The sequence below is a fragment of the Ammodytes marinus genome, assembly GCF_949987685.1.
Source record: "Ammodytes marinus genome assembly, chromosome: 1".
In the NCBI taxonomy this organism is placed as follows: Eukaryota; Metazoa; Chordata; class Actinopteri; order Uranoscopiformes; family Ammodytidae; genus Ammodytes; species Ammodytes marinus.
The window spans coordinates 9,344,783-9,367,616 of NC_137230.1; the positions used below are offsets into that span (position 1 = coordinate 9,344,783).

The 22,834-nt window shown below is 42.6% G+C and overlaps 1 protein-coding gene across 1 annotated transcript in view; it reads right to left on the reverse strand.

Moving 5' to 3' along the window:
- The window catches only part of igf1rb (insulin-like growth factor 1b receptor), a 44,665-nt gene extending 23,842 nt beyond the window's left edge, over positions 1 to 20,823 (reverse strand). The window contains exons 1-2 of the mRNA XM_080028116.1: positions 20,017 to 20,823; positions 12,801 to 13,367 (exon numbers count right to left, since the gene is read on the reverse strand). Of these exons, the coding sequence (XP_079884242.1) occupies positions 12,801 to 13,367; positions 20,017 to 20,107 (658 nt within the window). The 5' untranslated portion in view covers positions 20,108 to 20,823. The remainder of the gene's footprint in view (positions 1 to 12,800; positions 13,368 to 20,016) is intronic.
- Between the last annotated feature and the right edge of the window lie 2,011 nt (positions 20,824 to 22,834).

Sequence of the window (22,834 nt, forward strand, 5' to 3'; positions counted from 1 at the left end):
TTTACACAACCATACATAGGAATATTGATCTGCACCATTTCATTCATCAACTCTGAGCCTCATGCACAGTTTGGGCACTAAAGTACTACATGGCTCTATTGGTTTGGGCAGCGTGTGGCTGTTATTTCTTTTTTGTTCCCTCGGGCCTAATCAAGTGGGGTTTGGTTTTAGTGTCACTTTCCTTACCTAAATCGGAACATGTAAACTTGTTTTTTCCTCTGCTTCCTTGCCCTACAAACAACTTGTTTTTTTTTAAACATGTATGAACTTATTGGGCTCAGTTATGCATATCAACTACTTTTTTTCGACCCTCAAGGAAAAGTGGGTATAGCTTAATAGATGGATATTTCCAGCAGACTCCACACCGTCTCTCCACCCGCCCAGTGCTTTCCAGTAGTCGGGCTCAATACAGCAGGTAAATAAATAAACAGCACCGCCAGTGCAGCCTCTCCTCAGACTGCACAAGAGGTTGATGATGGACAGAAAACACAACAATTGCTGTGTTTCCTCAGTATCAACACACAAAGCATGTTCTGTTACAGCCAGACAGTCTGTCAGTGTGTAGGCTCAGTCAGTGAAGCAGTCATTCAGAAAACCAGTCAGTCAGTAGGGTGTGTGTGTGTGTGTGTGTGAGTTGTCTAAAGACAGATCCGCGTCAGTAGAAACAAGGATGTCCATTCATTGAGTCCATTCACAGCTCTACATGGCTGACCAGTGCCGTCCTGTTCACCTTCTTGAGCCTGCATGCAGACAACACAACCTGCTGCTCAGTCCAGCCTCATCAAGTTCTTTATTCAATAGAGACGGCAACACAGACTGAGAAGAAGACCAGCAATCCCAAATCCTTGGAACAATTCAGATGAGGCTACATTCAAACACAGTAAAGTGTTCCAGAGCTACAAACTTTTGTTGTTATGTAATCCTGTCCTTCTCCTCTGGAGCACGCAGACACAGACGCAGACACAGAAACAGACACAGAAACAGAAACAGACACAGACACAGACAGACAGACAGACAGACACACACACACATTGTAATTGGGAGAATTTCTATCGCAATGTAACTAAAACCTGTGCACCATTTGGATGGAAACGGTTTTCGGAGGTGGAGGTAAAGTTCATGAGCTGGTGCCTTTATTTGATCTTTTTGTTCAGATCCAATGAATGTATCTATCCATCTATCATGTACAAACTATTTTTCTCCATTACAAAAGGCTGTGCGTGCTACATTTGTAAGACTGACCTGAATGAGAGCTATTTAAACAAAGAGGCGGACACTTGAACAAGCACCAGCGATACAGGTCTTGTAATAAGCTGTAGTTTTGCACAGTGAATATCAAAAGCAATGCTGGATTTCCTTGTTCCTCCTCCTCCCACAGGAGATGTGTGGTCTGATGCTTCCTCTGGATAATAACAGTCTGTTCAAAGGAGAGAAAACGCTAACTGAGGTGAAGCACTCAAAGCACCATTCCTGTTGGTGATGACAACAAAGCTGGACATGCGTCTCTCTCAATAAGAAGCTGTTGACACTGGGCTGTTAAGACCTTACCGCTCATCATCACCTCATAACAGTATGTCAACATGGACTGTAGCTGCTCACACTGTAAATCAAATCTTCTCTCTCTCTCTGTGTCTCTTTGTGGGCTTGCTAAGTCAAACAGAGAGCTGGCCATGTGCAGCGAGTTGTGTCTTACACAGACACAGCTCCATGAAGCAACACAGGGCCCGATTCAGGACTTACACGCCAAGATATTCCACACACATACACAAGTGAAAAACCCTAGTCTAGTTGTGTGAAAGAATACAAGGTGTGAATATTGTCGGTATTTAACAAACTGTCTCACCTTTCTACATACAATTTTAACAGTTGCCTATTCAATTGTTCAAGCTTTCTCATCAACTACAAGTCCTATCATCCATTAAGCAGTGTTCTGTTGACGTCATATACATGTCCTGTTTAAGTTAGTCCAGACAGAGCCCACAGTAAACCCTGTTAAAACTGTTAAACTTGTTGGAAAACATATGTCAGCTTACATGAGCTTACACTTCAGGGTCATCACTGACAAAAGGAATCCCTGGCATTCCCTTGCTGGCTGACCTGGATAAGACAAGACAATTCAAATAGTTGGATCCCTAGAGCCTCCACAGAGGCCAGACAATACGTGGGGGGATGAGGATTACAAGATGCTATCGCATTGGCTGTTTCCTGATACCTGATAAGTTATGAGGACAGATAACACATGATATGGCTACAGCCACATGACAAAGGGAGTAGTCACCTCTGAGCCTCAGAATGAAACAAGGCCACGTTATGGTAATTATAATGGAATATCACATTGTTTGTGTTCAGGAGAAAAGGGCATGGCATTGAGCAAAAACACAATCTTTTTACCTTAAAACCTTACTGTGGCTAGACTGGGCCCCTCCTCATAATATAATGTTGTCGTATTTCAACTCATTAATTCCTTTGTCTTCATACAAATGACTGTCTGCACTGTGTGTAGCCTGGCTCCGCCCGCCTACCTACTTCCACTCAAATTTCATTTTCCCTTCAGTAGTCAGTCTGGGGCTGCGGTGAATTTCTCATTTTTTTCTCAGGAAAATCTCTGGCCGTCCAATCAGCAAACAGAGCGAGTGGCTGAGAACGATGACGTCGAAGTCGCGCTCCAGTTTCAGTTGAATGCTACGTTCCTTTATACTTCCGACCTGTCTGTGTTCCAGTGCATCTGCTCGCGAAAGAATGGACGCCTACAACCTTTCTCATCCAAATAAATAAACGTTAGGCTCTAGCAAGTTACCGTTGCCAGGTACCGGTAGATCCATAGACTAGAATATGTAGTGAAGTCGGAAATTTCCGAGTTCCCAGTACAACTGGAACGCACCGTCAGAAGCCGGCTCATCACATACGTCACGACCAAACGTTATGCGATTGGTTGGCTGATCCAGAGTGGCACTGGGCAGATCCAATAGTTTTAAACTTCAACAGACACCCGCTTCCAAGTGAGTGAACGTTTGCCAAATAGAGCAGTTCCAGACCTTCTGTACAAATGAAATGAAGTACGATGGTCTGGTAGGACCAGGCTACACTGTGTGTACACTGAAAAAGAGATCTGGTGTTTATACACAGAGAAGGCTCTGTAAACTGCAAACAAAGGGTATGTAAACACAAGGGGCCAAGTGTGGCTAGCAACAAGCCCGATTACAGAGCCTAGGCTGTGTATTAATACTGGATTTTTTGTTCGGCAAATGCACAGTACGGACAGGTAGGGGATCGTGAGAATACAGTCACTGATTTTGACCAAATTCTCCAGAATCGCTGACTCCACCTCTAAACCTACTGCCCTTGGAGTCCACTTCAAATGTGTGTCAAATGTGACATAGCTGAAATGTAAATCTGGAAGATTCCTAATTGTTGACAGCAACAACCAGTGACTGACACACACAGGCTGCATCAGGAGGAGTCCGCTCTACATTCCCAAGTCTTTGTGTTTGTGTGATTACTTCTTGGCCGGGCGAGGACAGAAATATCCCTGGAATTTCATGGGGAAGGATGAAGGCGGCAGAGTATAACATATTTGCATTCACCTTGGGGGCAGCCTGGCCTGGTTTGGAAAAACTAGCAAGCAGCTTTAGGTCATATTGAGATACCCATTGTGGGTATGGTAGAAGGGCAACAGGGCTCTATGCCGTGTTAATAAAACTTAACCTAATATCAGTTGCCCACATTTATGCTGCTGTGTGTGTGTGTGTGTGTGTGTGTGTGTGTGTGTGTGTGTGTGTGTGTGTGTGTGTGTGTGTGTGTGTGTGTGTGTGTGTGTGTGTGTGTGTGTGTGTGTGTGTGTGTGTGTACAAAAGTGACAGTACAGTCTCTACTGTTTTTTTCTTGATACTATATGAAGCTTGCTGCATCCCTGAAGTGGTTAGCCAGTTACACATAAACATAACACAAATCGCTACTTAACTAGAGGATACAAAACCTCCAACTGGGCCACAGTAGTGTGCCTCTTTTTCCTCTCTTTCATTGTAATTCTACTACGATCCCGGCGGAGTGAAATGATGGATTATGATGAGCTATTGGAACCAGATATAAGCATTCTGACCAACTTCAAATCAGCAAACAAGAGAGTCGGCTACTGAGTCTCTCTCTGGTCAAAGCTCATCCCAATCTGACGGTGTTAACGGAGCTCAATTAAAGGCCACATAATTACAGTAGGCACTTCAACACACAGCCAAACCAGTAATGTTCTCCTCCAAGAATTCCAGGGATGGGTGTGACTGTTCACTAAAAGTAGTAGTCATGGATGTGCCGGGTTCACAAAGCAGCAGTCCCTATAATTAGCAGCCCAGACGGCCTCCGGGTTCGGGGTCAGGGTAAGGGGGTTCACCAGTAGTAGTAGTAGTAGTAGTAGTAGTAGTAGTAGTAGTTGTGGATCATGATTTGTTGTGATTTGGGTTTGATCAGTTGCTTCTTTTCGATTGTTTGCTGCAGGAGAAGACAATACAACTGAAAGAAAGTGGACAAGTCCACCTTATTTGATTATATTTACAACTGTTATCATGTTTAATTATGATTTTTTACTGATTGCTTACGAAAAAAGAGTGGGTCTGAATGATCAAATATAAAAGTGTGGCTGGCTGTTTTCAAAGCCTGAATACAAAGCGTGAATGTTGATTTCGAGGTATACGTATCACAAAGACTGCTTGATAAATGAAATCCTATTCCATGTGTGCCATGCATTCACACTCTGTCTGCATGCCACTATATTTGGCCAATCAGATGAAGCCCTACTGCTTCAATGCCCAGCACCCATATGGATGGACGCTGGTGGTTAAATGCATTCATGCGAAAATATAGACCTTAGATTACTTGTTAGCCAGCTGGGATTTACATAAAGACCACAAACAACAATGCCACCGTCTTAAAGGCCACTGAACTCAACAACCGGGTCAGACTTAACTCATCTGTCCTAGGGGGAATAGTATGCATAGGCCAGGCCACTATGTTAGCATAGAACTCAAAGCAGAAATACAATAACTGTATATTTAAGTATGGGTTTAATTATCGCAAGTGATATTGTTATCGTAATATCAACAAGCTAGGTAGTAGAAATTTGAAATTGTGTGTGTCAAGTTATAGAGTGGTGTCAGTCTGTGCTCAGTACAAGATGGTACCAAGCTAATCATAGCAGAGATTAAACAGACATCAGGTCACTGGACTTAATTAAGCCCGAGGCACTGCGTCACACAAGTCAAACGGTCAGATGACAGGACTGACTTATTTAGTCTGATCCCGAACACCTCCGCCTCTCTCCTTGTTGATGCAATAAATACTGTAAACAGCTGCACATACTGCCAATGGCCTGGCCTGTGCTGCTCCTTTGTGTGGTTGTCAGCAGTACTGCACACAGACAACACCCTGACGATAGAGATTTACTCGTTCAATACGTGGATTGGAGGAACATACTGTATTTGCATTTGTTTTATAGACCCATTCCTGCTCGGCACAAGCCCCTTCACCTTACAACACACACATACAGAGAAACAGTATAGCTATATTATAAGTGAAGCCCCTTTGTGATCTGATTTGAACGGAGTCTGAAGGCTGCTAACTCATGTCCCACATGCTGGCAGAGAGCATCTTTTAAACATCAGTGAAACTGGAAAAAAGGCTAGTTTACTTTAAGAAAATGTATGTTTAAAGGGTGCACTATGTAACTTTGGGTGTGTCAGAGAAATAAAAAAAATTCTAATGTATATTCTTCTCATAATAACTGAATAAACAAGCATTCCTCACAGGAGAAATGAATCCCCGGAACACTGAAGTTAGAAAGCTGGCTGAAAAGTTACTGTTTCACTGTCGTTGCAGGGCACAGAGTTTTGTTTACAATCATATTCTAATGTTTGGTTCCAGGTGCCTCAAAATAATTTTGTCTTGATTTGTGATCATAGAATTATCCGATACTAAGAAATACATAGACAATAAATATGTGTTGTAAACTTACCGCAGGCTTCGCCAAAGTAAACAAGTCCCTCACCTCTGAAAGTGTATAGTGCACCTTCAAAAATGGCGTCAGATTTAGCTCAGGACAAGCTTTGGGTAAATAAACACTGGATCTAACACATCAAAAACCGCACGAACGCACGCACGCACACACACACACACACAGAAGTGTGTTTTCCTGCTAGACAGCTGACAGTGTGTCGCCTGCATGTCAGCTTCCACAATGTCCCTGGTGCCAGACCAACGGTTTCAGCGTTATAGCTCAAAAGTGACAGCGCTACTGGTTCCTGCAAAACAGAATGTGGTATGCTGAGATTTGTTGAAAGACCATATTGCCTATTTACTCAACACACATATGTTAACTTTCCATTCAAATGTTATATGTTGTGACAGAAAGCCAGCACTGAAAATCAAATCAGTTTTATTTGTATAGCCCAAAATCACAAATACATTTGTCTCAGTGGGCTTTACATTTCATACAATATGATATATGATACAATACGACACCCTGCCCTTACACCCTTAGCTTGGCTGAGAAAAAACTCCCAGTAAAAACCACTGATACTTGTATCAAGGAGATTATCTTGTAAGTGTTCAAAATGAAGCCTGATTTTCTTCCAAGCACCCAAAGACGTTATGCACAGAGATAGTTATTAGGGTGATTGGGTTGAGGGGGTACCCGTGAGTCTTTTTTGATACTACCACTAGAAGACGCTAAATTCAGAAACTTTCCAATAAGACACTTATTTTAAGTAATTGAGCTGACTGTACCACATACATCCTTTTGCAAGGCCACAATAACAGCATTCAATATCGCCCTTTAAGAGCATGTAGAGACAGAAACTCATTCAAGAGGTCCATTGTCTCGTCAGGATAACATGACATCTAAATGAGCAAACAGTAAATTAAGCTAGCAGCAGGCTTAAACAACAACCCCGAAGACAATCCTTCTGGTTTAATGTGTAATTCCCTTAAGCCAGGGGTTAACAAAGACAAAAAAATTCCTTCCAGTAAATCCCTGAAGACCGACTTTGTACTTTAATGACGTGCTTTCATCTCCTTAGACCATACAAAGCACCGGGAAAAAACATCCCCCATGCTGTTCAATGTGTGAGCGTGTTTATGTGTGTGTGTCTGTGAGAGAGAGAGAGAGTGAGAGTGAGATGGTGCGTTTGGCTTCCCAGCATGCACGGACATGGTTCTCCTATGAGAAAGAAGCCCTATAGGGTTCTAAACCAGACAAAACACCCAAACCAGATTCAGGAAAAAAACAAATACAAATTAGGGAAGTAAACATGGGAGAATGTAGCCCTCCCCCCACCCACCCACCACCAACACTACAAAAAAACACTTTGCCAGAGGAGTAAACAGGCCTTGAACTCTCTTTTCCCTGCAACAGTTTTATGAATGAGCTCAGGATCATAGCTGGCCCCTTTTTATTAACTCAATGGAAACAGGGCTAGCACTTTCCCCCTGCCGTCATTTATGGATCAGAAGAACGACTGGCATTCAAACAATAGATCCCTGGTAAGATCCCTGTCAGAAGTCAGAATAGGGCTGCACAATTCATCGTAAAAAAAATGTTGTTATCTTGATTCATATATCTAGGTGATATAATTTCTAAATGATAGCGATTCACTTGCTCATATTCCACTATGCATTAACATCATGCTGCATGGTGACTTCTGTGTAGGTCCGTCTATTTGGTTATTTCATTTCATTGTAAGAGCCAACTCTGATATATATATATTTTATGTATTTGTTACTTTTGGCAACAAACATATTTACAGTGGTTTTATTTCTTCTTATCTCAATTCTAAAAAGGAGAAACATTGTGATTGACCTTTTAGCAAGTATCGTTCAGTCCTAACTCAGAAGTGGTCAGTGATCAGCCTTCCTCGTTTTATTGCAGCCCGGCTTCACTACTACCACCAGTCTTCTCCAATAAACAGCCTAATAATTGGCCCCAGAATGCAGTGAGGGAGCAGTAGGGCTGGTGTTGTTGTGTTTAAGGCAGAGAGAGGCAAACGAGATGGCCCATTTGCCCTGGCTGAGACACTCCCTCTGGAGCTCGCTCCACTGCGTCTGCATCTTCACCGGGTCATTCTCCACTTCTCTACGTAAACAGACTTAAGCAAACATTTCTAACCTCTTGGATGGGAAGATGCCAGCTGAACACAAACACATTACTTATGCCTAACTCATCTCATCGCTCCAGTCAGACCGGTTATGAGATGCAAAATCGATTTCTCGATTCCGTAAATCTCAGTAGATCTACTCCAGTCTGCTGTGTGCTAAGAAAGGCATTGTGGAAAATGAGGGCATGAAATAAGAGTAACTTTACATTGTTTTTACATTTGAAAAAGTTTTAGCAACTGATTGCAATAATCTAAACCCACAAAGGCGAACCTAAGACTAAATGTAACATGTATTCATGCTAGTAAACTTGCAGAGAGGAAGACTTTTTGCTCAAGTTAACAAAAATTAAGAATTCTGTTACATAAATAAAATTGGTAGGTTTAGGCTGGCTCCTTTTCTCAACTTGCAGCTTTCTAAAATAAAACAGTAAGTAGCTAACCTGGGTTTAATAAATAAATCATAATAAAAAAAAAATCTTTAAAAGATATATTGCGATTTTCACATGAATGGATTTTTTTGGACCACCCCTATTCTGAGATATGGCCCATTAACAATTGCCACTATAGTAGGCTTCGGAAACTGGTGCGGAGAAATGATCCGGACTGGACCACCATGTCTTAGGATAGTTGGGTAGAGCCTATCCTTTTTTCTTGTTCTCTACATTACTTCAACACAGACATGACTTTCACTGTGTGTGTGTGTGTGTGTGTGTGTGTGTGTGTGTGTGTGTGTGTGTGTGTGTGTGTGTGTGTGTGTGTGTGTGTGTGTGTGTGTGTGTGTGTGTGTGTGTGTGTGTGTGTGCACTGGTCAGTCAAGAGAACAGTGGAGCAGAGGTCTAGAAGTGTCTGGGTCACTCTGACATCATACCGCTGCAGACAACAAGAATGTTGCCCCAGCACTAGCCACTTAGTTGTAGCAGTAGTAAAAAAGCAGTATCAAGAGTCACTGTTGTAGTATTCCAAGTAGAAGTAGTAGTAATAGTAGAAACACTAACAGCAGGTGGTTTAGAAGTTAAGGCACTAGTAAGAGAAACCCTAGCAGCAGCAGCTGTTGCACTAGAACTGGTAATAGAAGCACTACTAGACATTTAGTAAATTACTTGTCTGCTATTTCAAAATATTAACACATCTATTTCCTGTGCGACCCTAACAGCCCGCAGCCTCTGAAAAACATGTTGGAGTCTAGACTCAACAGTGGCGATATTTTCTATGGGACAAGATATTTCAACATTCCATCAATATTAACACCATAACAGACAGATAACGTTACCAACTGTACATCTGTATTCTACGGTGGCCTCTAGTTCAAAAAGTGACAACCTTCAACTGACAATATCAAGATGTCCAAAACCCCAAACAATCCACTCTCCTATAATATACTTAAAAACATAAATGAATGTACTTTGTCCCTAGTCCAAGGTCTAGTTGCGTGCTATGTTAGTGTAAGTGTAGGGAATTGTGGTTTATATGATTTATGAGACAAATAGACACTTTGGGATAGTGTTAAGTAACCAAAGTGTTATTTGTCTTTTCCTAATAGATTGTCATGTCTTCCTCCAACATATTCCACCTCCTGGTTTCTTCTCCAGCATGCCCCCCACACTGACACTCCAGGTGCATGTGTGTATGCCAGTATTTGCATGTCTGTAATATTAAGTCTGTTTACATTTGTGCGTGCCTGCATCTTCGTCTGCACTTGTGGTGCGTTTGACGATTGTGTGTGTGTGTGCGTGTGTGTCCATGTGTGCGTAAATGCATGCAACCCTGGCCAGTCCTGCGACAGTTCCATGTCACAACAGTGAAAACATCAACATGCTGAGTCTGCAGCAAGGCGCCAGACACCAGGGAAACAATTCAGCCAGACACACACATTCAGTCAGCCAAAACACATCGTCTGAAATGCAGCAGCAAAACAAGTCATCTGAAATGCTGCAGTCGTAAACACTGAATTAAAGGGCGAGTTCACACTCACCAAGCTCCGAGTGGTTTAATTCAACTCTGAAGCATTTCCTCCTTTAATTCAGTTTGTTTAGGCACACACTGTGGATATTTGAGCTTCTGCCTCTTTTGAGAGAAAGGTAGAGTGACAACAGGTAACCACCTTAAAATACAACGCTGTCCACATACAAGTACACATAGGCTAACATTTGACAGCAAGTAGTTGGGCAGATTTGGAAAACCTTGCTCAACAAACACACGTGCTGAGGCAAAATGACAGTCTTAACCGATACATCCGTCTAGCTCTTACTTTAGGTTTTCCTAACTTGCATAAACCCCTGAGTTACATTACAACAAAGATCTGCAGAGAATTCAATCAGGATTCATGAATAACAACTTCTTCCTCCTAGCCAAAATACAACTAAAGTAGTTAAAGTTCAAATGTATTTTCAACATAAATATGGGTCCCCAGTGTGTCTAGAGACTCCCATAGTATGAGAAAACACAACCCTCTCACTTCACCTTTCTGAAAACCCGATTCAGGTTCCTCTCCTTATGACGTTATAAAGGTGAGAAGCCCCTCCCCTCACACACACACACACACACACACAAACACTATCAACCTAATTTAGATCTACATCCACCTGCGATAAGCACACCCTCAGATACCCCTGAATCTAACCAGTAGTTAGATTAGGGGCCTATCAGAGCAGACCGGGTGTTTTGGAAGGCGGGGCTAAGAGACAGGCTCTAAAACTGGCAAAAAGAGGAGATTCAGCAATAGCACTGTAAGAAATATAATTGTTGTACAATACACCATGACAAAAGTTTCTACTAACCCCAAATTACAATTTTGAACTCTGATAGTGAGCATAATATGTGACCTTTAAACAGACCTGCAAACTCATAGGAGGTGAAAAAGGTGACAAACACCCGTCCCTTCTAGGGGGGTCGGGTGTTTTTCGCTGTCCAAACGATCGGCTATTGTTAAATATCATTCACACAACCAGAGTTCTCCACTATTGCCTCCAATGTCCAGCTGGGTGAAAATAATAGCCAGCTGAGATCCTGACCCTCCTAGGGGGGTCCGGGGGTATGCCCCCCCAGGAGATTTTTTTAAAACTTTTTAAAGTGAAATGCATGAATCTGGTGCACTTTGAGAGGGAAATTAAGAGGCTAAATCTGAGGAATTTTGTGTGAACAAATAATTTGGAGACACTGGGTCGGATGAATTAGAAGCTTCTTGGATTTTCCATTAAAATGTTCATTTAAAATAAAATATTATGCAGGGTCCTCTGGGTTGGGCTTGGTGCTCTTTTTCTTTTATGGGACATATTTCTCTGTAATATAATGAATGCATTTAAATGCAGTGAGAGGAATGAAGCAGAAGAACTCAGTTGTCCAGCTATCTTTTTTTCCACAGATGAGGCTGAAATAGGTTATACAGTGCATGGGCATCTGAGCCCCATTTCCAAATGTTTTTAAATAAACTCAATACAAACTGGACGTGAACGTGACGTGATCAGTTAAACTTGGATTACCTCCCAGATGAACTGATTAAATTATTGGGCTTTTAACTAGGCTATCTAGATCAAAACATTGTATTATTATTTTTGTATGATATAATAATATGATGTTAATATCAAACACACAAACTAAAAAATAAAAATAAAAATAAATTGGGGGGGCGGAGGGGCTGTTGGTCGGCTCCGATTGTGAGCGCACTGCAGACACTTCATTTCTGCAATGTGCGCTCATTAAACTGTCAGCTTCACTTAAGAGTCCTGTGTGGGTCAACAGTGCAGTGCAAACTATGCAGCATAAAGTTATAACATTCGTCTACGACCGTGATGTTAAATCACCTTCACACAAAGTCTCCGCCCCAGCAAAGCAGCGAGTCGATCGCTGTGACGGTGAAAATCACCGGGACCCGGGAGACCCAGTGAGCGAGTGAGACGCCGCTCAGAAAAAACTCTGTGGTTTGATGGATGAAATCAGTCGGGGATATCCTGCCCGTTAACTTTGTCTACGGGAACGGCTTCCGCGATCTTTTTCTATGTCTCGAGTCTAACAGAGAGCCATGTCGGCAAACTGACAGCGCGACTAAATAAAGGGACTGTAGGCTACAGTGAGCTGCGTCCCTCCGTATAGTTTCTGTTTCAGTAGGCTGTTACATTAACCTCTGAAGCATTGACAGTGTTTAATCAAAGCCTCTAATTTTTTATTATCAAAAGGGTTTTGATTGAGACTTTTAGCCAATTCTAAAGTCTGAACACACAGCGGCAGCAGTGATGCTTGTGCCCGATCTTAACGCTGATTGGACAATACTCATGACGTCTACCAAAGATGTTTTATTGCCAAGATAACGATATTCCCTTGTCTCACACTACGGTAACTCGCCCACACAGTCCAGTCTGGGAAGCGCTGGCTGACTTCTCTGGCAGCTGCCGCTTCCCCCCCCCCCCCCCCCCCCCCCTCCCAAAAACAAAAACTCTTCGGATCTATACGATTCACGTGGGTCATATATTTTGATTCTAAACGGCGATTTTCGCCGAAAAGCGACGAGTTTGCAGGTATGTTTAAAGACACAGGTATCAGGCCACAGTGACGTTCATGACACCCGGAAATTGGCACAAATCAGGCCAAGGCTAGACTGTCCGCATCAACTATTCCCAATTCAAATCCCTGACGAGCCCATCATGTGAGAGACGGTCAAAGCTTTACCTTTCTGGCAGTGATTGGAGTTCCAGCAGCGGTAGTTGTAGTTGTTGTTGAACATGGTCTTGCGGCACTGCGGGCTGTTCTCCATGATGCCCGGGCAGACGTCTCCACACTCCTTGGACTGCTTGTTGCCGGCGATGTAGTTGTTGAACTCTGCGTCCATGATGAGGGACCAGTCTATGGAGTCCAGGTAGCACAGCTCGGGGTTCTTCTCGATCCGGATGGCGCCGCGCGTGATGTTCCTCAGGTTGTGCAGGCCGATGTCCTTGAGGCTGGTCATCTCGAAGATCACCAGGGCGTAGTTGTAGAAGAGCTTTCGGCCGCGTATGACGGCCAGGTTGGGAAAGAGCGTGCTCAGACTGTCCAGGCCCGACACGCGGAACAGCAGCAGGTAGTCGGTGATCATGGTCAGCTTGGGGAAGCTGAGCGAGCGGAACACCTCCTGGTTGAGGTTGTTGTTGTTCTTGTCGCCGATGAGCAGGATGTGCAGGTGGCCCTCCACCACCGTGCAGTTCTCCAGCTGCTTGAACTCACTGATGTCATTGCCAATGTCGATCCTGGGGCCGCAGACTGCAGGTGGGGGGGGGAGACAAAAAGGACAGGGTGAGGGGATCCATTCAATTTAACAGTAACGTAAATATCCTACAACTTTTTCGCTCTATTCCTGATTATTGCTTTACTGTACTCATTCATTTGATGCTCTGCACAGGTTGTCCAATCAGAGTGCCTGCTTCATCACTTCTTAAAGCTATTAGTGTAACTTCTGTTGCCCCCATGTGGAATTCAGAGTAATTACAACAACACTGTCAGAGCATGGATCTTATACTTTCTGGTACAGGTTAAAGCAGTAGAATCAACAACTGAAAACATTTCCCGGGGGCTTCTAGGGATTTTTTTCAGGGGATGACACCAGTTTGTAAACGCTGCCTGCCACTGACAAATACAGAGAGAGTTTTTTTTGGCGCTGATTGGCGATGTCTTGAATGTGACGACATTTATTTATATGAAAAAGTTACTCACTATAGCTGCTTTAAGTGGCAAAACAATTAGTTGAGAACACCTTCTTACAGATGACCTGGATACATTTTAATAATTTATTCACAAAACATTTACCAACTGTTTCATGTGACCCAGTACAATGTACTCCTTTCCCGTAATGGTGATATTCATATAGATAAATGGATGTTTATCTAATACATATTCTCAATATTGACTGTACACTTGAGCTGTGCCGTTGGCCACCGAGCATGTTTGCCCTCCAGTGCTCATTCTCAATGCCAACTGAGCATGGTGTCCCAAAGTAAACACTTGATTCAGGTTTTAGAAGAGCTTAGGTTAACAGTTCAATAAAGTTTACTTTGCTCAGCCTGCAGGCCATTGTTGCTCCGAACCCTCACATGGCCCCAGGTCTTTGTTTCAGTGTCGGCTTTTATAATACAATGACATTAACGGCAGACAAATAATTTAAAAAGGCATCACTTATGTACAGTAGATGACAAAACAAGAAATAATGGCAGTTTCACACGTACTTTGTTCAATTCCAAATTGCTCACGTCTCGTTGCTAAAATGCTTACATTTGTTAATTACCACTAAACCCAAGGTATAGCTAAAGCGGCTGGGAAAGTGATTCCTTTTGTAGGTCTTAGTCAGAAACGTATTATTCGACACGTTAAAACATTTGGCCTGATGATTGAGCTTGATGGGAAAAAGGGTTTATTTATCCATATTATAAGAAGTTTATAATCCTTCAATAAAACTCTGTGCTAAATTTGATGACGTTGTTTTCAATAGTCGTGTGGACATTTCACCTTAAACCACAAAAGCTAACCTTATAGTGGCACTAGAATAAAAGTCAACAATTACAAAGTCAGTAGGATTCGCCCCCCAGGTGACCGTGAGTGAGCGTCTGTAAAGCGCCATAGCAATCCCATAGTAGTTGTTGAGATATTTCAGTCTGCACTGAGAAGAGGTCGACAAACAACAACACAGCCCCCTCTCCACCTGTAGCTGTCTTTTGCAGACACTATAATCGAGTGCAATGCAGAAATATCCTGGGCAGAGCCGGCAGAGGTGAACATGTCTGGGCCTTTGATCCAAGGACAGACAACAAAGGACAGTTTTCTGCCCCTTTGATGTGAGCAAATTATAAAAAGATGTATGAATGCAGTTTTTTGTTCAAAGTAAAACCGATTCCTGTAGTGTTTAACCTATTGGATAGTCATTTGTTCTTATTCACTGAGACAGTGGACTCCGATTCCATTTAGACAAAGAAATGCATTTAACCCAAAACTACAAAGAAAAGAAAGTATATAATAATAAAAAAAGACACTGCTCTGAGATCAGTTTGGCCTTTGAACAATCCAAACCCACAGCTGGAGACGTTTGGTTCGGCATGATGGCGGTGATGATAGGTGGAGGAGTGTTTTGCCTTTCCGACTTTTTATTTACTCCCACTTGTGTGCTTTGCTCTAAACAATACTTAGCCTGAAGCCCCAGCAGGCACCCACAGAAACATGGAGGCCATTATCGCACATCACTGTGAGGAGGATTTAGACTTCAAAAGCCGTGAGGGCACTGTGAGTCATGGAAAACTCACACCAACCAGCTCACCGGTTGTCGCACCAGCGCTTTAATGCTGGCCTATAAAGTTTTACTGTAAGGAATGTGACGCAGAGAGAGAGAGAGCGAGAGAGAGAGAGCTTTGGGAAAGGACCTGGCAAACTATTTATTGTGTTTCTCTGTTACAACATTTTATAATTCAGTCAGAGTTAATGAGTGTAAATGAATATAACTTAAAGGATATTGTTTAAAAGCAGAACCTGGAGCTTGAGCAATGCGTTAACAGTTGTACATTTTCCCATGCAAGATGTCACAGCGTAGGACTGTACACATCACTATAGGTTATATAATGTAAAAAGAAATACACTTGTCATAATAAATCCAATATTATGTTTTTTTTTTTATCTCAAATTACAATATGGTCACAAAGTAATGTTTTGTACTAATGTGAATATGAAAGACAAGTTAATGTCTTAATGCATTATATAATGAGATCCAGTTACAGCTAAATGTGTAGTTTCCCAAAACATTGGAGGCCTTTCCTTCAGAAACCCCACTGCTACCGAGGTGGAATCAACTGAAGTTTCATTTCCAAAAGAACGCCCTGAACCTTTCTGCTGGAAACGAAAAATGTTTGCCAATCCTCTCAACGCGATCTGACGGCATAGCACAACATTGCACAGCACACAGCCTAGCTAGCTACGTAGGGCCCCTTGTTTACATTACCTTTGTTTACATACCCGTGTACAGAGCCTAGCGGATCGCAAGGAGATATTTACTGATTTTGACAAGAGATCAGAAATGAGAATAAATTGTACTGTTCGATCAGAAAAAAAAAGAGTTTTATCACTGTATTTACAAATTGTTCACCAACATGATATAGATAAGGATAATTTAGTGAGAGTGGTATCGCTTGAGGGGGGCCATATTCCTGCAAACTTTCAGACACTGTATGTATACTTTTCTATTTGGGGAAGTTAAGGTGTTTTCAGTTATTAAAAAAAATATACAGTTTTAAAAAAAACATACAGTATATAATATGTTTCTGTACTGGTGACCAACTCTCTTACATGAAAAACATAAAAGATGTGTACAACAAACTGAGTGCAACTTTGCAAGTTCTCCAAAGACAGCAACGTTTCCTATTTCCCACAGACAGAATGACGCAAAGCTCCCCCCATCTTCAAGATTGTAATAATGAGTGAAGGATGTATAAATAAATCTTGTGTACGGGGTCTATGGAAGTCTCCAGCTCATTAACTTGAACCAAATTTTAAATATGACGGTTTCATTTAAGTTCATATGAACTCAATTCTAGGGACTGTGTAGGAAAACATATAATGAGTGATAAAGCCATAATGTAATTCATATTATATAATTCAAGGTCTACTTACATCACTCCACTGAACAACACTAAAAGAAGCTGGGCCCATTTGTGTAAATCAAGTTTGTAAACTTGCTAAAAGAAGTTTAAAATGGACTTAAAATTATTTTGCCGAAAGCATGTTCTACCACAGACATCTCTAAAACTTTCCCATGCTTGAGCCCTTTCAACCCTGCCTGCGACATAAGTTTTAAAGCACACAGGTGCTGTGGCTCGTAGTGTACAAACGCACTGGAAAAGGTGTTAAAACTTGTATCCCCTTTTTATTTGCAGTTTGGAATAATTTGGTTCTCACATAAAATAGAGGAAACTTTTTTTTCTTCACACACACACAAACTGTGAGCTTTTCCAACCAAAGTGCTGAGAGTTTTACGGTTTCTCTGGAGAGGATGCGAGAGCCTGCGGCGAGCCAGTACAAAATGCCTTTGGTGTGATTTAAGGCAGGCGGTGCGCGGCTATGGCGGTTATGTCTTCCTCTGTAATCTACTTGTCAGTGCACACTGTCAGCAGCCCTCAGCGAGCTGCATACCTGTTAATGCAATCCCAACACCCGCACCCGTAAAAAAACACACACACACACACTGCCTAGTTTAGTGACGTAACACCACCACCACAGCCTGCGACGCTTCACCCTCGCTGCTGCAACGCCAGCATGGCCATCGTTCATGGGAACTGCTCCTGGCCGGCCCTGCGTGTCAAGGACACACTTAAAGGAAGCTTTCCGATCAAACTTTACATCTTGTGCGCTCTAGTAGCTAAGTGCAAAATGCTGATAGCAGGTGTAGCAGCTCAATTACAACCCCCCCTCCCTCCTTCCTCCTCCTCCCCCCCTCACTCACACATTTTAAACAGCTGAGTACACAAGCCTATCTCTACAGCTTTGATGAGCCTCCAAATCACATATTTACTTATGATAACCTTATTCCAGCTGGCTGTAACGCACAGACTATCCACAGACAATCAGAGGAAATCCACTACAAGGCCCATAAGACGAGAAATATGAAGCAATATGCCCTGTGAGTCTGGCGCTTTACACACTGTGTGCCACTAGACTACTGCAGCAAGTCTGTTTCCTCCGCATTTCTCTCCTGTTAGTGACAGTCCGCCTGAGGGGGGAGAGAGACGTATTCATAAATACTTTTCCACATGAGAGGCGAGGTGAGAAGAAAATGCACTTGGGAAGCTTTGGCAAAATATCCTTCTTGACAGATAAAACCTGTTTTGGTTCACCCGAGAGGCCTGTGTGTCTGCTGCAGCAACAGCGCCGAACCTGGTTAACCCAAAGACCTACCACCAGCTGCCCTTTAGTCCCGACTGACACAGCAAAACCAGCAGGAATGCTCAGAGTTTAGCCCACACAAGGCACCTTTTAGACAGCTAGCTCCACGCCGGGCCGAGAATATGTGTAGGATTTTGGATGGGTGAAGCTCTCCGCTTGCTAGGTTTGTCCCGTAACCGCTGGGGCTAACAGTAAACCCCATGACACACAGGTTCACAAGCTCCTCACTCTTTCCAATCAACAGAACTGGGTCTGTTTTGCTTCTGCGAATGTACTTTGGCTTGTTCTATTTTAAAACCCAGACCCCGGTTCAAGCCCCCCCCCTCCACCAACATGTCATGATGAATGGGGATGAATCAGGAAGCCCAGTTTACGGTGGAGTTAATATTTCTGATGGCAACACATTAAAAGCAATTCCAAATAAAACTAGGAGCTTTAAATGTATTAAACTTGAAGGTTTACAAGCGGTCAAAGACTCGATCCCTGTTGCCTGGCGGTACCAACTGATGCTCTGTCAAAGTGCAGTTGACTTTAAAGGATTGTCATTTAACCCCATGCCCTCGGTGGTTCCAATCATTTCCGTGAAAGGAGGATGTTGCTGCAGCAGAATCGTACTCATGACAAACATTGCCCAGTTCCAGGTATCCCCAGGTTTGATTTGTAAATTAGTATCAACGTGTGTGTACTGTACTGCCAAAGAAAAGCAAAGTTAAACCTAATGAAAACAAAGTGTTCAATGCAGTTGTATCAGTCAATACTAGGGCGTGTTGTTCAAATGGACAGCCTTTTGTATAGAACACTTACACGTAAAATAACGTCAAGTGTTATGCTCACTTACTTAGGTCTATGTTGTCTCATCTTAAACCTTGTGATTTTTTTGGGAAATGGCAATCTTTTTATAGTGTTTAAATGTTTTTATACTAAACCTTTTCCACAAGATTGACTGTAAACGCATCACATCTCCACTGCACTGACAAACACTTCCACTGACCTCCAATTTAAAAAAAAAAGACAACAACAAAAAAACAAGTGTGGGTGCGTCTGTCTGCACTTGCTGACTCTGTTGAAGTATCCTATCTATTATACGGAGGTGAATTTGTCAAGGTTCTTACTGCAAGGTCCGCACAATGCTAGCAGTACTTCTCTCTCTCTCGCTCTCTCACTTCAGTAAGAAGATAACACATCACATTTTTGAATGTCGAGAAAGACGAGCCAAACTAAACCCAATAACCCAGCCTTTCTAATGTCTCAGCAGAGTTTCTGTTGAGAATGAGATCACAGATACCGTTCCACTTTTTGTTGATTTGAGTCAGAGTTGACATTCTGGAGTATAAAATATGTATAAATACATCTTTATTATATCTAAATATCTATTCATCTAGTAGTTAAATAAATACACAATTAGCTTGAGAAGCTTCCTCCAATGGCTGAGGCATGGTAATATGTTTTTAAATGACTAATTTCTTCGTGTTGTGCATCACAACAAAACTACAATATAACAAATAGGCTAGACCATAATCTATATCGGAACATTTACCAAAACCGAGTTAACTACACTTGTATGCACTACTAAAACCAACATTTAACATGTGTAATGCTTTTCCCATCGAGACATAATTCAATTTCCTCTATACACAAATAGTAAACAAATAATAGTGTGTGGAATACACAATTTCCATACGTCTGGTTCAATGTTAAGTCAAATATATTGTCCTGTTGGCTAACTACGACGTTCTGACGCACCATAATTGTTTTCGTCTTAAAACGACACACTTATATTTCAGTGTTTTTTCCGCCATTAATGCAGACCTGAAATGTGTAAATTGACATGTCCACATTGTTGTTGTCTATTTTCATGGTGGCGCACTTCATATATGATGTACACAGTAGAACATGGTGTTCTCGTTGTAACGAAATACATCCACATTTCTCATTTTGGAGCATGGCAAACACATTGTTTTCATCGTGTGGAGCGTGGAGCAGCATTATTACTTACTCTCTGCGGTGGCGGGCCGGAGGCAGGACGACAGACCCAGCATCAGACCCCAAAACAAGGTCACGCGGCTTCTTTCCGTTCTAGACCTCATTCCTGGATGAGTAAAGCCTCCCAAATCCGGGAAATAAATACCTTAAGGGGATGAAACGTAGTCAAAACCTGGTCGGAATTAATAAAGCCTTATTTTAAATTTCCAGCCAACACCTTTTAGCTGTTAGCTGGCTAATGGGGCTAATAGCTACCCACTACATACAGGCTAGCAGGATAGCTTCCTCGCGTTTCCTAACGGGAGTCCAGTCGTGCTCCTAAAAAAAATCAATGATTTATTCCTCTGGCTAGCAGAAATGTGTTCATCATCTTTGTGTTTATTCCTGCCGAAAACAATGCCGCGCTGACGTGTGCGATGCAACGAATGCGTCTAAAGTGGCGGTGGGGATTCCTGTGTAGTCCGCATCTTCACACTCCATGTCTGGAGGAAAACTGTTCAACGTGCCGCTGCTTGAGGATCCTCAGGAGGCAGAAAACGGGTCAAAGCCCTCGTCAAATGTGGATGGAAAGTGATGGTCTATGGCGTATATTAACGCATTGAATCGGTACGCAAACCCCTTTTGTGAACGGCACGACGTTGGTTTCCAAATATCCAGGATACAAATCTGTTTTCAGACCGCAGCCTCCTTTCTCATCTCCTCCTCCGCCTTCTTCCCTCAGCGGCTCATCATGCACACACGCACCGCGTTGTTGTGGTCGCTGTAATTCACCTTCAAATCAACGAAAAATGGTGTATTTGACCTTAATGCTCCTTGTTAGGTCAAGTTATATGGTTATCTTATATCCTCCGTCGATTTATAGTCGAACAGGTTGCGTCTTATTGACAGGTTTAATGCACAGGTACGGTACAAACACAGTAGTCTCCTTCGCTCAGTCTGCAGTCTGCCCGTGTTCACTATAAACACGGCGCCGTGCGCACAGATCGTCTCTGTTTGAGAAGATGAATCACTCGAACATTCTGCCCCGCCCCTTCAGTCAGTGTTGGTGGGCGTCGCTGTGCTCTTACTGCAGTTTAGAGCCAGCGTAGAAGAGGAGTTACCATAGTGACTGGCCATGACTGCTAGTTCTACTCATCACAGGAGGGCGAGTTTTACCTCTGTGTGTCAAAAGTGTCGAGGACAGAAGAAACTGTCGGCTAAGCGACATTGACAAAAACACATACATGTCTAGGACTACTTTTTCAAGAGAGGACCACTTCTCAACGCCATTTTTACTTGCACAGTTACGCCACATGCGGAAGCAGTCATTAATATAGGCTACTAGTACTCCATAAACGAAACTGCTTGCCATTTTGGCCAAAGCATTCAATTGCGCACTTTTTATTGTATTTCATGTCACTGCGAATGACCATAACAGATCAAAAATCAAGACAGAGTGAGACCTCTGTACTCAATTCGCCTCTCTGGTCACCGCCGTAGCGACTCCGTTCGCTCCGTTCACGACGCGGTGCGACTGAAAGCCGGGACGCTGATCCAGGATCTGGGTTGTTTTGCTGCTCACGATCACACATCAGAGGTCTGTCTGCACAAAGATCGCGTCTGTCTGCACCACCTGTAGTTTTACACTTAATCAGGCTCTGCGGACACGAGCTACTAATAGCCTATCCCTACATATGTCAATTTATAGGCCTATTGGTTAACCAAAAAGAGTTTGTATTAGCCTACGTTAAGGCTATTTATATCCTGATAATATGTGGCCATATTTGTTTTTAAATCATGTTTTACATCATCATACGTTTGAATGTGTTTAAATAACTATAATATAAGTAAATGCATTGTCCTTAGGTCTTACGCCTTGTGATATGATAACATAACACTTTATGAAATAGGCCTATTAAATAAAAGCTATGTGCTGTATGTAGGCTGTACTATTTGCTCAGAATAACCATTAGACATTTTGGAAACTATCGCATCTCATCGTCTCGTGCAGTCATGTAGATCTGCAACTCGTGCAACAACATTGGTCCTCTTGGTTTTACTTCTGAAAAAACACCTGAATGCTGCCATCTTGAGGACAGCAGGTGGTACTGCAGCCACATAAATCAGAAGGAAGGGGGTTCAAACTTAAAACTGCTACTTTGCTTTAGGAAACAATGCCAATAAAAATGTAGGCCTATTCATTGTGTAGACTTACAAAATATGGATTGTTTTCTCTTTGGTGGTTTTCATGGGAGGTGTCAATGGACATGGCCGTTGTAACCCTGAACGTGACACATGACCCATTGAGCTCCAGAGAAAAAAAAGCCACAAAACTAAAAGGGATAATGCGATCATACTGTGACCTTGTGAAAATGAGAAATAACAGTTTAAGTTGTGTCATTGCACTAACTTTTTACTTTGTTTCATGCACAGTGGGCTGATCTTTTGAGGTCTGAGGCCCATGGCTCAGTGGGAGTGGTGGTAGGGGCCAGCGGCTTGCGATGCTGTGAGAGAAGCAGACAGTAAACAAAACCATCCACAGAAGAACCCCTGACAGTTTTGATTATCCCTAGTAATTGCAGGGCCGTTCTCTCCACTCCACAGGGCAGAGCATAGAGGCATCGTTTGGAAACGCCGCACCATTACCTCAGCTCTGGCACGCAGCAGCACCCTGCATCCGTCCCGCAATCCGACAATTAGCAAATGCACATTTTAAAAAAAAATAATTAAAGCGAATATCAGTGGCCACCCAAAGAGTCCAAATGGAGCGAGTCACCTCACCTAACAAGTGCTCACTGTACCAACATGACCTCCCTGTGCCAGAGAATGCTGTGCCTGTCCACTTGCATTTG